Raw genomic sequence first — 17,864 nt, forward strand, 5'->3', positions numbered from 1 at the left:
ACTCAAATCACTGTATGCACAGGGTTTTTCTGCTCACATTGCATTTTCTTTTCTCATGAAATGGAATAAGTGGGGCAGGGGAGGGGGTGATGGGGTTTTGACTGAATGGTCATTTTTATCTAGGCGGACATGAGCAGTGAAGTGAAAAACCTGACAAACAAGCTGGCAACACAGTTTCTGCCTCACAGAGACAAAGACATTGGTGTCCTTGGTAGGAATCACAAATGCTGGGGCTTGCTGTTTCCATACAGTAATGTGGGGATGCTCATATTTAAAGAATGACGTAACACCGAGCACATGGATTCAATTTCGCCCTTTTTTAGTGGGGCACCAAACTGCCTTTACTTTATCTGTGGCAGGGATGGCAAAATCTGGTCATTTTTACTGTGTTACAGTTTGTTAAGGGACAGAGTATTTACAAGAGGAAATGCATCAGAAGCTTTCCTATAAAGGTTTTTATTGTTGTGAAATATGCACAGATGTCCCGTTTTGTGTAAAAACGCCTCTGTTCCTGTTGCTTTCTTATTGTCTGTGTTTTTATGTACTTGAAAGTATAACTGGTGTTGCTATGGACAATAATCAGAGAATGTGCCTTTCCAGCCAACAACTCCATTTCTGTGTTGGCTTTCCATGACACTTAATGCATGCATGGTTATCTATGGACTGTCCTTTGTTTGAGTGTGGAGCTTTCTGAATGACTGATTATGTAGACCAGGCAAATGTGAAAAAAACATCTGTCCAGCTGGGTGCTTTTTTTTTCTATGCATTTTTATTCATTATTTATTTATATTTTTCATTTGCTTTTGTTTATTTGTCTTTTCATTGATTCAGTGTTAAAGTTGGGTTACTACAGCAAACATGGCAACTTTTCTCATACCTATTTATGACTATGACCTTTTATTAACCTCCCAGTTATGTGAAAAATAAAAGTCTAAATACAAATCAGATAAATGACTGAGAATGCATCTGGAAATAACAGATCTGACCAAAATAACAGGAAATTCAAGAAGATGAGGCAACAGCCTGATCTTTGATACTGTCTCACTGAGTTGTGACCTGCGTTCAGGTTCCTGCCCTTTAAAACTGAATCATATGGGTGTTTTCGCTCATGTCCTGACATGTCAAACCCACACTAAGAGGGCTTAACATGAGGCGTGCTGTTTAAAGACTGCTCTGCTCCACACAATGCTTGTTGAAAGGCCGTTCTGTTTGAGATACACTGTTCTCCTCTCCCACAACAAGTGAGACATCCAGAGCAGCACGAGCCTCTTTGTAAATGGACGTCAGAAAGAAGAAAACATTTTAGCTGTGGGTTTTCTACTCTATTTGTAGTAGGTAAAGGAATTTTTGGCTCCATGCTCGTTAGGCCATGAGTCATTCATTTTTAGTATATGTTTTGGCGAAAAAATAAAAACGTGTCTTCTAGTGACAGTGGTTACTATTTATGCAGTCTTTCTATTCATGTTAGCAATGCCTGAGGTAGACCACAAATAGGCTTACTGTAATGGTGGCTCCTTATTTGGTGGATGAACACATTAATTGTTATGGTTTAGACAGGGAGAGGAGGGTTCATCTGGTATTACACACCTTGTTGCCTGGAGACAGGGAGTCTACACTCCCGCATTAGACGTGGTATCTGCTTCTTGGGGGGTTCAGATAGTGAGAAAGCCACGATCCAAAACAGGAAGGTGGTCTTTGTTCTAATAGTTGTTATGACACATAACTGTGTACTCCATCTCTGTGGGAAACAGGCACAGCTTGTGAAGTTGTCATTTGTGTTTTTAGTTCTGAGAGTTTGTATTGTTCTTTAAAGTGTTCTTTCCCACTGTCTTTTCTCAAAGCACGATTATCTACTCAAAGTCTCCAAATGTCACTGAAAAACCAAACAAGTTGAATCAAGCCTGGTAATAGCTGTCTTTTAAACTGGATTAGCTAAATCCTTTTCACTGTGTTGAAACCTTAGATTGAAATAGATTACTTATTAGAGGTGTTTCCCAGTTCTTTCTTGGTACTTGTGTGTTTTATAGGTTGTAAATACACAGCAGTATTAGAGATGAGCAAATTAGGGAGATCTTTATGGACTGGTTGTATCTTTGATTGCCTTTTATGTCATCAGACAATGATATCATTGATTCATTTCCTGCTTTCTTTGTGTTGACTGATACCAGACGGTAAAAAGTTAGAAAGACCTGGAATTAAGGGAAAATAAATTGCTGCTCTAATGTGTTTAGCTGTTTGTTTGCTGGTTATGCTCATCAAATCCTCTTGAAGAGTAAAAACAAAAAGAAAATAAAAATGCCTTCCAGGATGTATGACAGAAATAAAGGTCAAAGTTTACTTTTTTTTTTTTTTACTCTTTATTACATTTAACCCTCTGATTTAATTAATATACTATAGCATGGCCCTGTCAGTCTGTACTTGAGTCTGTAAATGTAGGACACAATCCCACTGATTAAATATAGAGTTTTGGTGTTCAAAAGTAAAAGATGAAGATAAAATTACCCTGAACATCCATCAAAAAAATCAATATCCCAATAGGTCAACATGCACTAAATTCCTGACCATGCTGTGGATAGGCCTTGTTATCTATGTAACACCTGAATAATCCATCATAAAACATGTTGAAAACACTCTGGAGTCTATAAAATCTGGCTGGGAAGTCACTTTGCTATCACCCACTGGGAAATAGTGTTAATGTCACATTAGGGGTCATATAACACATGGATAATCTTTAAGTAATGTTTGAGTTAATTTCTTTGTTTTCTTTTTCTTTTTAGACTCTTTCGTCAACAGCCAGGAATGGACATTGAGTCGGTCAGTGCCAGAGCTGAAAGTGGTGAGTAACTTTTTCGATTTCTAACAGTTTGTCTGTCAGTACAACCTGATAGATTTAAATGTCAGTGGGAAAACATGTTCAGTCCTTGTAATACTAGTTTTGCATTTTACATGAGAGGGAACAGTTGAAAAATTGGCTGGACTTTTCCCTGGCACGTAGTGGGTGATTTTTAATGAGATGTGTTGGCATGGAGATGCCGGGTGGTTTGCAGCAGGATGCAAGATGAGTGACAGTTTTGGGCTAAACTAGTGACACATCCTGGGTATGATCCCATCCACCAGTGAAGCACACACACAGCCAATGCCAAATGCACCGCTAACATCCTCACATGATTTAATGCCTTCCACCCATAAAAAAAACTGCACTTCACTATTCTGCCAGTTAATATTATATTTTCATATTCTGTGAATTCATTGTTGTAGCATCTTGCAAGAGAGAAAACATCATTGAAATGAAAAGTGGGGTATTCAGAGGGAGCTCAAAGATAAACTTGCTTTTTTGACTTGAAGCACTTCAAATGCGTGTGTTTCCTTTTGTATTTTGAAGGTGTTAATTGGTCCATTCCACACAGGGGCTTGTTAAATGGACCTGGACAGATGGATCCAGTGTCGCAAAAAAGCAATAATTTCTTTGACAACTTCAAAGAGTTGCTGTTTAGTGACAAGGTCATTTTGAAAAGAAGTTGGTCATGTATCTCAGAATCATTTTAATATGATAGCAAGAGACTGTTTCAACTTTCTAATAGATGAATGGGTCAAAACATTTCCTGCAGATTTGTTGAAATGCTTATCATGATCCTGTGAGAACGCCTCTAAGGCATCTGCTACGGCTGTGAACTGCACTAGTTTTTGTAGTTTCTTGATGGCGGCTTAACTGTGGTCAAGCCTTATTCTGTTGCCCTCTTTTGATCATCAAACCCACACTCTTTAATATTTCCGGACTCATCTACAAAGAGAAGTAAAAGAGTTCTGTAATGGAATAGTGCTGATATGGCAACTTCATTTTATGAAGCCCATATACCAGCAAGTCGCGAAGCTGAAGAGTTTAAACAGCAGGAACACTAGGTTTGTGGTACATTCAAAGTCGATTTTTGTTGACTCATGGGTTTTACCGCACATACCCCACAACATTTGCTAAGTTGAGGCTTATTCATAGTTAATTCTGCTGGGGAACCTCATGATATATATACTTCAAGTACAGAGGGTATGCTGGGAAAAGGCCAGGTATTTTCTCTTATGCCTCAAACTTCCCTATAATTAGAACCATACCTGACTTTAACACCCACTAATGATCTGAAGAAGAAGAGGGTGACAGTAGGTGGAAGAGGAGGAGGAGGAGGAGGAGGATGAGGAGGAGGAGATGAGGCAAGTTGTAGCCTTTGTTCTTCGCAGACATGCTGGCATCATCAGTCCACCCTCTGCCATGCATCACTCTGAAGGCGGTCTGGTCTAGACACAAGGGAGTAAGAAGCAGGGAAAAGATTGCAACTAAACCTTTGCAGGTTGTTTCTTAACTGTAAACAATTTTCTGTTACGTAGACATTTTAAATATTATAAACTGGTGTGTCATATATATACCGGCCTTTAATGGGAAAACGAGTGATTGATGCATCATAGAAACTTTATGACTATGATTGCTCGTCAGCTAAACACAAATCTTCTATTTTTTTCACACTTTACATGGTAAAACAGTTTAACTTCCCAATGTATAACTCTTGATGCAAAGTTTTGTTGTTGGCTGTAATAAAGAGTAACTGCAGTTTGCAGATAATGAGCTAAAACCTGCAAAACCACCTTTATGATTAAGCTTCAGGATTAATGGAGGTCACAGGGTGATATGTGATGAAAGTCCTAGAACCCTTCAGTAGAGCACAATGGCCTCCAATCACATTTAAAATGACAATTTGTATTACTAGTATGATAAGAAAATGCTGCTCTGCTAAGTCCAAGAATGCACTAACTGATTTCATATGGGATTCAGATTTGATAAGCAGATTCAGAATCTTATACAACCTCATCCATAACACACAAGTATAAGAGGACCTTGTGCTGAGAATGTTTTTTAAGATCACTATCAAGGTCTTTTATGCTTACATGTGGTTGTGGTTTGTCCCTGTCTTGTTATGCCTGTCCATAACAATTACAGCATTATACCCTTGGTCTTGCAGGGCATTGTGGGAAATCTGTCCAGTGGGAAGTCTGCATTGGTCCATCGGTACTTGACAGGCACATATGTGCAGGAGGAATCTCCTGAAGGTAAGAATCAGTGGGTGGTGGGGTCAGAATGTGATTATAAACATAACAGATGCTCAAACACAGCGCTTCAGATTATTACAGCAAGTCAAACGTTGCTCTGCTTTTTATTTTCAGTGTCAGTTTATTATAAATTAAGAGCAGCCTTGTTATTAGCTTGATGTTTTATAGAGGTGTCAAAGTCAAATTATGCAGCAAGCTACTGGCTGCTTAATTAGTTTTCTTTTGTTTTTCATGAGAAGAAAGTCAAGCGTGTTGGCACAGATTGTTTCAGTGTACAGAAGGATAACCATGTTAGAATGCGTGTATTAGGGTATTTACATGAAACATGGCACTGATTTGCTTTGTCAGAGTATTTTTCTAATTAGTTTGTATTAAAATGTGTGTTGGCTTATATCAACCTTCTGAATGCCAAGATGGATAATTGTCTTGGTTCAGTTTATAAATTTTTTTTTTTACTCCTCTAATAAAATTGGCTAGATAATGATAAAGCATAACATTTCCTGTAAATTGGGCCGGTGAAGATTGCTCACTGTTAAAACATGAAGGTAAAACTAAACCCTATCATTTCTCTGAGACTACAATCAAAATGTCCTGACAGAGAATGAGCCAGTTTAACATGTTTAGGTGGACCTTTTCAATATGGGGCACTTTTTAATTCACTCACTGAGATTTGAAAATCTAACTTTCTTTAATTAATCAGCAAATAATGAGAGTATCCCCCTCCTGGCCTTAAAGGTAATTCCTCCTCTTAGAAATCCACAAACATGTTGGCAAATCCAGGGTTAACTGATGATCTTTAAGAGGTTTACAGTGTTTTATTTTACTGCAATTATAGTAAGGATGAAGCGCCTAATTAGTTTCTGGCATTTTGAGTCACCGAGGGAGAAAAAATCCTCATAGCTTAATTAGTCCTTGAGAAATCAATGGTGGAAATGATGGAAAAAGGGAAGAAGTGATGCTGTAATCAAGGAAACATGTTGGCTGAGATACAATGCCACAGGCCACTGTAGTGCCACATACCTGTCTTTTGTTTAGCAGCTGCTCAGGCTCTCTTTGTTTTTATGTGCTTTGTCACTGACTTTACTCCACATTGGATATTTACATTGCCTGGCAGAGGAAAGGTCCACCCTGTTTCTTCACTGTTTTCTTACTGGGCTTTTGCTGTGATATCTGAAAAAAGGTACTGGGGTGTGTTGCCATAGCAACACCGGATGGAGCTCCGTTGGATTGTGGCTCTGTGTCAAGGTCTAAGCCTCCGTGTAAGCAGAGTATGCTTACTGCGTGTTAACCATGCCTGCCGACTCACCGTCTCTCTCTCTCTCTGTAGGCTGTCTTCAAGGTTATTAGTTGCCTCTTTTTATGTGAGGTTGAACAAGTTCAAATATTTCATAATTACTTTTCATCTTGACAAAAAAGGCAGAGATCATGGTAGCCTGCTTTATTCACTTTGCAATGCAGTGTATTCAAAGCATTCACTTTGAATACACTGCACTGACTCGACTCTAGATAAAGACAACGGGATTCTGGATTATGTAACCGAAATGTTTACTTCAAATTCCATGCATGTTTTCACCACAGCAGTGCTCTTTCATTATAGATACTAGATTCAGACAGACTTTGCGTAATCTGTTTTGGTATATTCGCATGTGCTGCCAGCTTCCATACAAACTCTGTTTTCTGATGAATCTTTAGTGTTTTGTGTCGTTCTGATCCAGTCTTTCGCACTTTCTCAGTCTTTCCACTGTGTGTGATGAGATCCCCCTCATAATCTTTCCCTTTTTAAACAGGATTCAGAGACATACAGCCACATAGCTTCTCAGCCCTTTGTCTGAATCTCTAAAGCTCTGTGACTTCAATAAAAAAAAAAAATCTAGCTGGTGGTACATGAATCTCTCTCTGTTACACAACCAGCATCCAGCAGGGCTTGAGAGCCTGTGCAAAAGACTTGGAGAAACCCCTATTTGCCAACCCAGACAAAGTGGATATAACAGAGAGGAAGTGTGGCTCAAGTGAATATGTATTACTTGCTGATGCAGGAATACTGTCTGCCTATTAAAAATGCCCCCCTCCCCGCCCCGAGTCATTACTGTTCTGTAGTGACGTGAGATTAAATTTGTGCCTTAGTTTTAAATTTGCTGGTTCATCAGCATGGTCTCTGACACTGTATTTAATCATATACAGATCTTAGTTAGCATGAAGAAAATTGGCGATATTGTGTTCTGTCTGCTGTGTCCATTGTCATTACTTTATTTATTTCAGGATCATTCCTAGGTTTTTTTTTTTTTTCAAATTTGTGCATTATTAAATTTTGTTAAATTGCTTAAAGCATATTTTGCATTCTTATGACGCTGTTTTCACTCCCAGGATCATTCATAGCCTCGCAGCTTTCTCATTTGAATGTTTTTAATCTCCGCAGGATCGCACACCATTCAAATGATATGCAAGATCTAATTTGCAGCGAAGTTCTCCCATTGGTCTCTTCTTTATCTGTAGCAAGCTTTGCTAGCGGCAAGGAATATGAATTTGTATTTGAAAAAAATTAAGAAAAGAGGAGAGAAACCTTTGGCTGCACAGCTATCCTGTGGACATGGCGTAAATTCTCATATACAGCTTGCTGATTTCTTTCCTCTCTTTTTAATCTTTGCACTAAAATAGTTGAAATTACTTTACAGTGTAATTACAAGGTCAAACGAGTGACGTTGTTAATGCTTTAAAATTTATCTAAGCAGACTGTAGCTCATGCAGTGAAGTGATGCAGACTGAAAATGCTGCCTGATGTTTGTAAGGTAAAGGCTGGACCTTTCCAGGACATGTGACAGTGCAGTTACAGTGGCACTGAACTGGTTCCCCTAGCAGCTGTGCATTAGACACGCTAAATGGCAAATTCACACCTACATAATTGACTCCAGCGAGACCTGGCTTCCCATCTGCATGTGAACCTAACAGCAACACATTCAGTAGATCTAAATTAAGAAATTGCCCTTCAAACGTACACATCTTACCGCACTTCTGTGAGCCAGGTCAAGAAGTGTCTTGCTAATGAATCTCCTAGTATTTATGATTGAGTGTGAATGTGTCTGTAGTCCACTTGAGAGACGCCTGGTGGTTACTCATATATTAAGAAAAACAATTTTTGTATCAGCATCAGACCAGAATTAACATGTTGTCAGAATGACTTTGGCTAAACTCTGGAAATAAATGTCTCATCTTCAGGTGGACGGTTCAAGAAAGAAATCGTTGTGGATGGACAGAGCTACCTTCTTCTGATCAGAGATGAAGGAGGGCCTCCAGAATTGCAAGTAAGAGTGCAGAACCTGAAAAGAATCTCTCTTAAGTTAAAGCTCCTCTAAAGCTGCAAAATATGTCAAACAGGCTGTCTGCAGACGGGAACTGTTTAGAGACAGACCATTAGTTCTCTGCAGGACTATTTGGAGCAGTGTGACAGTACTCTGTGGTTGTTCTACCTAAAGCACTTAAGAGGCAGCAACAGATCAATGAGTAAGCTGAGCCAAAAATCATTTTTGTGGTCAAAGGAACAAAGCAGCATCTAATCTTCCTGTTAGTATATGAATGTTATGTAATATTAGTAGTAATTGCCTGTCCTCTTATCCTCAGTGATTATTAAACCATGATTGTGGACCACATTCTACAAGGGTTAGGTCCTATATAGTCACTCTCTACGTATGAATTTTTTTTACTTTTGTTGCTTAAAATTGTTTAGGAATATCGCCTACCTCAATAGATATAAAAGGAAATTTGTAACATTCAGATTCAGTAAATTGATATAGTGAAATATCACAAACCGCTATCCTAGAGAATATAAGCTTTCATTCAGGAGATTCAATGTTTCTTGTCACATGTGAGCACAGTGTAAATTTACCACACCTTTTTATTTGCAGCTACTGATACCTGGCCTGGCAACGCTCTGATTTACGCTTGCATTACACTCAGTGAGATTAGGGAATAGAAATGAGTTTGGCTGAGTAGTCAGCTGCCTGTATAATTAGCGGCATAATTAAAGGGTTCCATTATGCTCCCACTCACAGGAGGCTGAGCAGAGTTGTGGCTTTGAGGCTTGGTTTGCCATTCATTCCCTATGGGGGTCTGGACAAGATGTGAAAGCTGAATGAAGAAGGCAATGCAGTGCAACACTTATCACTCGAATATCACTGTTAGAACTACTCTACATTCTGCTTAGCCTCTTGTTTTATACAATGAATGATTATTAGATCATACATTTTGCAGAAATTATGAACATATCTGCTACAGTATATCCCAAGATTCCTACATTGTGTGGGAACAGTGGGAATGCAGAAAACAGATAAGGACTCAGTAGTAGTTTAATCATTCACCTGCACCTAGTACTGGTACTGTGTCTCAAAATGACATTAAGTGTACTCTGGCTGTTGCTACACTGCCCCCTTCTGTCTGTATATCTGTACTTCAGCCATGTGTTGCTGGCCTGCAATACATGGAAATCAGTAGTGAATATCAGCAATACTTTTTTCAATGATCCATCATAAAAGCAACCTATATTTTAAAATCTTCACCCCAGACATGTTTCAAGACAAAAATGCTAGATAAAAGGTTTGATTATCATGTTTGATCAAATTTATATCATTGCCAACTCTTTCATTGAAATAAAAATCTTTGTTAAAAAAACAAGATGATGTCCGTAACACTGTTTTTTCATGCATTCGTGTTTGTATGGGCACCAAACACATTTCTGAGTGAAGCAGTGGTTATAAATTATACTGTTACTTTGTGTGAAGGCTCTTGTGTAAAAAGTACAGTTTATTTCACAGTGCTTCAGCATACCGCCTCTGCTCCTCTGTCCACAGTTTGCTGCCTGGGTGGATGCTGTGGTTTTTGTCTTTAGCCTGGAGGATGAGATCAGCTTCCAGACAGTATACAATTACTTTCTGCGCCTATCCAGCTACAGGAACACAGCTGAGGTCCCCATGGTTCTTGTTGGAACACAAGGTGTTTGTCCTAGATCTGATATATCTGATCATATACAGTGTGTGTGTTTTATATACATATATTTTTTTATATATTGATACCTTCAAATGAGTCTTTATACCTTCAATTGAAATCTTTGAGTAATGTTTTTTCTTACCCTGTTACTTTAGATGCAATCAGTGCTGCCAACCCCAGAGTGATCGACGACTCGCGGGCCAGAAAGTTGTCAAATGACCTGAAGCGCTGCACATACTATGAGACCTGCTCCACCTATGGCCTGAATGTGGAGAGAGTCTTCCAGGATGGTAAGACAAGCTTTAAAAGGCTAAAGCTAAAGGAGAAATATGTATTCCTTTCCTTTGGGTGGTATTCTTTTGAACTTGAGTTGAAACAATTCATCCATTAACAGAACATAAATCTGGAAATATTTTTGATTAACTGTTTTGGTAATTTGTAAACACAGTAGTGCCAAAAACTCAACTCCAGTTTTAATTTCTAAAATGTGTTTATTTGGTCAAAAGTTATCTTAGAGAAATTGTGATGGGCATTTTTAATCATTTTCTGATGTTAACTGGCAGATTTATCTGCAGTGAGTAATATTTTGGTTGTGGTCCCAGTTCTCATACCTCACTGAAGGTGAAGCCAAAGCTTGTACTGATGAATTGAAACCAAAATTATTCTAGGCATCTTTCCAACATCTAAATTGGTCACATTTCAGATTGACATTTTCCAGCCTGACGAGTTTGTTTGGAAAGACTGCAGAATTTCTTAACAAGTACTTCATATTTTAATGAGTTATTGCAAGTAACAGGCAGGAATGTCTGTACTCTTGACTAACATGGAACTTTTCATGTGTGGATATTAGTGTTGTTTATGCTGTGTGCTCAGCAGCTGTGATTGGCAGTACACTTAGTGAACATTAATAGTGTCACTTCACTTAATGATACAGCAGACATTTAAAATTAAATACAATTGTCAAACACTACAATTATTAATTATAGAAGCTAAATTCATGGTGTAGAATCGCATACAAATGTGGTGCTCTAAGCCAGAGACCAGTTAATATTCTCCAGTGTATAAATGGTTACAAACTTTTAATGTTTCTTAAAAGTGTCTGGAAACTGAGTTTTTCCCTGAATGTGTAATTGAAGTCATGAAATTGTCATTTGGAAACTCAGCTGCTTCAACTCCTGGTACATTATCCCCCTAAGGCTGCAGCTACTTTGAAAGCCTGTCATCCCTTCACAAAACATCTGAATATGTAACACAACATTGACTTTGCATTTCATCGACTATTGATGCACCGGCACGTTGTCTTTCCTCACTGCCTTAATTGCTTCCCGAAGCCCAATCTGAAATAATTAAAAGAGATGAAGGAGTATTGGTGGTCGGGAGAAGTCACTCTTTGACATCTTGCCTTTTTCTTGTGGTTGCCATGCTGCAGCAGGCAGTAGCGTGTTATGGTCCCAGCTGTCAGTGAAACTTCAAATCAGCTCTCTGTGCCTCAGTGCTAATTCACCATGAACATCACCTCTCTCCTTCCTTCTGGTTCCACCCAGTCCCTCACTCGAGTGTGCAATGAATTAAATGATGTGTTCCACCAACTGCATGGCAAATCAGATTGTTCGGATGGTGAGAATAGTCTCATATGGCGGACATCACACTGTAGAGTGCAGTGGATGACAGAAAAATTGAATTCATCATGTTTTGTGATTGCATTTTTTTAGGAAATTAATAGAATAACACTGAGAACCTACTGATATAACACTGTATTGTTTTCCTTAACAACTACACCTGTTTGAAATGAAGTGTATAGCTGTCATGTTGACAATAATTAGTGTGTTCAGTCAGCTAACAAGAAAAAAACACATAAAACTAAATAGAATTCATATATTTAATGATAGTAAAACATTTCGTTCGAGGTTTATGCTGGTGTTGCATTCTAACACAAAGCACAAAGTGGTCAGTAGTTTATCATCCAAAATAACACATCTGGCCTTTCTGGAAGGAAAGAGTGGATGTACACTATTCCTCTAAAAGATATCTGTTATTTTGATGATGGTTGTGGAAAGCACTACTTGTGTGAGCTGAGATCTTGGTACATTTACATAATGGTCATACTTATCAAACCATTCAGTGACCTTTATTTGTGGAAGCATTAGCATTTATTTAGTTTCTCATTTATTCAGGTTTTTACCCTTCTATATGTGCAGAAAAAGTATTAATTATAGGCCAAAAGAGGCTTTGGAAGGATTAATGGGCCATGTTAATGTGTCTTTGGCATTCTCTCCTCTAGTCGCCCAAAAGGTTGTAGCCATGAGGAAAAAGCAGCAGCTCTCTATTGGTCCATGCAAATCTCTGCCTAACTCTCCCAGCCACTCATCAGTCCCTGCTGCATCGATCCCCTCTGTTCACATTAACCAGGTAAGATGAAGACCTTCACAGACAGCACTCTGCTGTGCTTACTAATCGTGTAATTCTTCATAAGTGTTTTATGCTCTTATGTCTCCAAGACACCCAAATTATGTAACTGTTGTTGGTGGCTCCATTATGAGGAGGGAGTAAAGAGTTTGTCCACATCAGATCTATCCTAAACTGACCTCCTTATTTAATGTTTTTATTCTCTCTCCTTTTCTGATTTTCATTCTTTTTCTCTTTCTTCCTCCCTCCCTCCCTTCTTCCACCGGTTCCTCTTAATTTCTCTCACTCCCTAGGCAGCCAATGGTGGGGGTGCATTCAGCGACTACTCCTCCTCTGTTCCCTCCACCCCCAGTATAAGTCAGCGGGAGATGCGCATTGAGACCATCGCTGCCTCCAACACACCCACGCCCATCCGCAAGCAGTCGAAGCGCCGCTCCAACATTTTCACAGTAAGTATGCGACAGCTGATGCAAAGCAACACCCACTCACACTACTAGAAGGCATGTTGCCAAGTACACTTTGTCCACCAGAGGGAGACAGGTAGCTCAAAATGCATCAAGGCCACCTCTCCTGCCTCCGATGCAGGCAAAGAAAGCGTCTTGTTCACACAGCACAATGGGCAAAGGAGAGAAAGACTAAACTGAAATTTTATTAACGTCCCAAAATGGTCCCAAAAAAAAACTAACTCTCAAGCAATTAGCAAAGATAAGCACTGTGGAAAAAATTCATCAACTCCTTTCATGTCCTTTTTCTTTTCTAATTGAATGTAGTAAGTGCACATGGATTAAGTTTCCCATCTCACCCATAACAAACTGGGCCTTCCGCTGTCAAAATCTATGACATCCCTCCCCCAACTCATCTTATTTTTACTAGATCCTTTCTTTGCAGTGACTTCCCTTTTGGGGAGAGATGGCAGCATCAAACCACCAATGCCACTCCTCCTGCCTGAACAATCTATTCTAAAAGTCCCAGCCAGCCTATGGCCTATTTACAGCTGCTAATAATGCATGCCTGCACCCTTCAACACCCCATCAGATAAACTTACTGCAACTGCTAACACTACCCATCTCGCTGAGTCAATATAACGCCTAGTCCTCATCCCACTTATTTTTATTCTGGCCCAAATCCAATCTTGACCACCAAGGTTCACTACCACACCAGTACCCCGACCCCTGTCTGCCTGCTCTTTACCCCATGTCCTGTCGTATTTGCCCTTTGCTCTAACCAGTACCATAAGTGTGCACTAACCACTCTTAATTTCCTGAGCTGTAAGTTTGTCTTTTACTTGTAGCCTCTGCCCTCTTCTTCTACCCAGCCTGCACCCCCTTTTTCTTTCCCCTGTTTCTTCCCCCATACACCAGCCTCCTTCTTTGCTGCAAAGCCATTCTTAATCTCACATAGCCAGACCTCGGCCTCTTGAACCTCCAGGAGGTTTGCAGGAATTCTGCCAAATATGGTTCTTGCTATTTTTCAAAACAGTGATAAACAAATATATGGAGAACTTGCTTGTACCTAAAAAAAAATGCATTATGCATTTTCAAGAACCCACCTAAGTGAATTGCAGCTTTTAAGTTGTCTTAAATTTTTTGTCCTTTATTTTATTTCATTATTTTTTTGTCAGAGTTTTAAGAGGCAGAGATCTGGCTACATGAGATTTCCCATGTTTAAGCTCCTTCCTGGTAAATCTCCCATGTCTCTTCTCCTCCACTTGTCCTCCTAACTCCCTTCTTCTTAATGCCTTCTGATCCCTGTCTCCTCCCTTCCTCTCTTATTTCTCTCTCTTCCATCTCTTTCTAACTAACTCCTTCTCAAACCTCCCTATCTATTCCCCTCCCCATTTCTCCTACCGCCTTCACCCTTTTACCCCAGCTGCTGTGGGAGCCGCAGATTTTGTGGCCTCCGAGCAGTACAGGCTGTGTGCTAGCTCCCCTTGTTGTCTCCCTTCCCCCCTTGCTAGGTAGTGACTAACCATGTCCACCAGAGAAATGAGCCTCTCCCCATCCGCGTCATGGAGATGCCGAAGCACGCCACCTACCCAGTGTGGGTGCCGGAGTGGCAGGCCGAGCGGGAGTTTCAGCTCATGACCTTCTGAGGAGCGGCGAGCCGAGGGTGGGAGGAGGGAGGGTGAGGGAGGAAAGAAGGAGGAGGAGAAGGAGGAAACAAAGGAGGAGGGAGCATAAAGTTAACGGGGCGGTGTCGACATTTCTTCAGTGACACTTGAAGAGTGCGATGGGCTAAGGAGCGGAAGACTTACAGTGTCAACCTTTTTGCCATTTCACAAAACACCAGAAAGAGAAAATATTTCATCAGCACAACAATATCAAGGATGTCCCTTCCCTAGTTTTGTCCGTTTTAAAAATAAATTGACCTCTGTGTACAAGCTCTGAAGGTCCTGCTAATAGGTAGCGGGGTGCCATTATCTAGCCATGCTTGTAAGTATCACATTCTGTTGATTTTGGCAGTTTCAAGAGAAGTACTCAATGGAAGAAAATATGCCTTAATGTCATCAGTAGATGAGCTTCAACAGATCAATATCAGACTCACTTTAGTCACTGCATACAAAATATTTTGTTCTAATATTATAAAGGCGAAGATTGCTGCAAGAATTGTTCCGCTTTTAATCAGATTTTTTTTTAAAAACAACTATGTGACTCTTGTGGCACTGGCACTGGGACTCTTGAATTAGAATAAACCCTCTGCAATGTGCAGTTTAATGAGTTAACAGTGTTGGAGAGTAAAACTAATCTCATTTGGGTCCATATCCTTGACCCAAATTTAATCTGACCACAAAAACATCAGATTATGTTTATTAGAAAAGCCCACTGAAATAGGTGAATCTTTTTAAGTAATACTTAGTTTGTTTTTTTAAGTAAGTAATTAAAACTCAAAGCTTTATTACAAAGAACCACTACGTCTGTTCACCGCCTTCACAAATTAATCTCACCAACCACAATCATTTCAAGCCAGTTATTACCATAACTGTCCTCGACCACTAGGTGTCAGCACAGTACACATTATTCTTTCCTAGTGCTTCCATGGTCAATAAATCTAAACAATCTGTTTTGTAATTTGTCTGTGGTTTCCTGACGTCTTCAGGCTGTCTGTCCCTTTTTGTGTTGAAAAGCACACAGTTTAGGAATTTAGATAAATATTACGGCATTTTTTATACTTAATTCCATCCCAGTCATTTATCCATATTCATCTAGTCCATTTATTAATGTGCGCCATTTGATGTTCGCCATTTCATTTTTTCAGTCCCTTGACTTGTTACTGGATCTCCACATATGAAACAACGCAAACAAAAAGAAAAATAACCATTTGACACTGTTTTTCAATATTTGCAGATTTGTGCTTCTGTATCCAACCTTTCATCAACAAAAAGGGCTTTCCAACTCCTTCCGAATTAGAAGAGCATGATGGTTTAAAAAAAGAGTCCCCCTGCTTTGCCAGTCCTGATAGAGCGGAGATTATTGATTGAGGACATAAGGCTTGTCGCTGCTTTACCCTCAGTGTTTTATCGCATTTAGGGTAATGCATAGAACTTGCACTAAACGGAAATCGTAGGACTTTGCGTCTACCGCAGCCTAAAGTTGAGTCCATTTGAGTGTTTGAACACACTCAAAGTAGACTGTCAAATATCACAAGGTGAGACAGACTGTAGGGACTCTTCTGGAAATGCCCCGTACACCCTTACCCCTGCCCCTGCTCTCATTCAGACACCCTATACAAAAACACACTGTACAGTCAAGTCACTCTTGGAACTGTTATCCAGCCACCAAAAGGACACAAGCTTTCCATATATGACATCACACTGCCTTTTGCCATAAATGAGGACTCAAGGACTAGAGGTGCCAAGTTGTTTTTTTGTTCTTCCTTTGAAATTTTCCTACAATCATTTGGTCAGTTTTTGTTTATTCCTTCTTATTTTCCAGGGAGTATTAAAGTATTGAATGGAATTGAAATGTGGTGTAAATGTATTATTATTGAGGTACTTTAGATTAGAGTAGTTTGTAGTAATTTTATGAAGGCCTTCATAAAAATCAGGGTAGTGTATCAGGGTGTTGAGGTATTACAGAGAGATATTATATTGAAAGTTGCCAACAGTTGAAACTGGGTTGCACCGACTTGTATGAATGTAGTTAAACTTAACATTTCTTTTCTTTTTATTTATTTTAAGTTATTTATTTTTGCACATTTGTTTATTTATTTATTTATTTGCTTTTGTTTTTCTCAATTTAGGTTTGGTATAGAGATTATGAGCTCTGCATAATCGCTTTTCTATCATGAACGGATTGACGAAAATATAGACTGCTGTATATCTTGTATTGTATTTTATTTACAATGGTACTCTATAAAAAGTACATACATATAAGGAATATATGAAATAATGCCTTTATTGTCCATCCTATATTTTGTGGGAACTGCGATGTTTGGCTCAATCTGTTGAATATTTTGAAGTGAATTTGTGACTTGCTTTGTATGGTGTCTGTATAGAAGCTAAACAAGTCATCATAAAAAATAAAATGTTGGAAAAAAATATAAAGACTAGAGTTGGTTTACTTGAAGTCAGACTACCTCTTTTCCATTGGTGACTGGACATTTCTCATGTTCTGAGTGAGACCATTCACAATCATGTCTGTCCCTGCCTGTACTTCATCTCTTATTTGTGTTGGGGTGGGAAGATTGTTTTTAAATGATTTTTTTCAATGTAAGGTGGAAGTTACTGTCTAACCCATTTTCCCTACACAGGCATGACCAGAAACTTGAAATGTTCATGTATTATGTTTTTTTTTTTTTTTTGACACTTTAATTGTTTGATATTTGCAAAATAATTTCATGTCTCACCAGGTTTTGCAGGTCGGAGGAAGCTTCTTGTACTGACGTATTCTTTAAATAACATTTTTCCCTTTTTCTCCCTTTAACCTGTTATGAACTTTAATTTGTGTATCATGCTATAAAAGCTTTTGTTAGTGCAATTATGTTAAGGGCACAGCTGAAACTACACTGGGTATAGCAGCAGTTCATCTGCAGGTCCACTAAAGACCCGCTGTGGGTCTCAAACAGAGGGAAGGATCCTCCCCAAAGGGTTTTCAGGGCTGAGTCATGACTCAATGTGTGGTTGTCCTTGGTCTCCTCTGTGTTGAAATGTGTCTAGTGTGGTCTTGGTTTGGTCTCTTTTTAATTTTTTCTTTTGAACTTGCACGTCGGTGTTACTGCTGTTTGTTCCGCTGGTCTGCTTGTCTGTTAATTTCGAGCTTCTTTTGAGACTTTTATTTTGCACAGTCGAGTTTCTTCACAAATACTGCCAATGCTCAAAACACAAGCCGCTCACCTTCCCCCTCTGACCCCCAGTCTCTTTCTCTCCCTCACACACACACACACCCCAACAT

General features: G+C 39.3%; 1 protein-coding gene across 4 annotated transcripts in view; it reads left to right on the forward strand.

The window, feature by feature from the left end:
• Positions 1–17,864, forward strand: part of agap3 (ArfGAP with GTPase domain, ankyrin repeat and PH domain 3) — a 103,799-nt gene that overhangs the window by 44,181 nt on the left and 41,754 nt on the right. For all 4 annotated transcript variants that reach the window (XM_026313483.1, XM_026313481.1, XM_026313482.1 and 1 more), the window contains exons 2-8: positions 2,778–2,836; positions 5,004–5,091; positions 8,305–8,390; positions 9,933–10,074; positions 10,224–10,358; positions 12,350–12,477; positions 12,768–12,923. In XM_026313483.1, coding sequence (XP_026169268.1) covers positions 2,778–2,836; positions 5,004–5,091; positions 8,305–8,390; positions 9,933–10,074; positions 10,224–10,358; positions 12,350–12,477; positions 12,768–12,923 — 794 coding nt within the window. The remainder of the gene's footprint in view (positions 1–2,777; positions 2,837–5,003; positions 5,092–8,304; positions 8,391–9,932; positions 10,075–10,223; positions 10,359–12,349; positions 12,478–12,767; positions 12,924–17,864) is intronic.

This window comes from Mastacembelus armatus, chromosome 17, assembly GCF_900324485.2.
Source record: "Mastacembelus armatus chromosome 17, fMasArm1.2, whole genome shotgun sequence".
NCBI classification, from domain to species: Eukaryota; Metazoa; Chordata; class Actinopteri; order Synbranchiformes; family Mastacembelidae; genus Mastacembelus; species Mastacembelus armatus.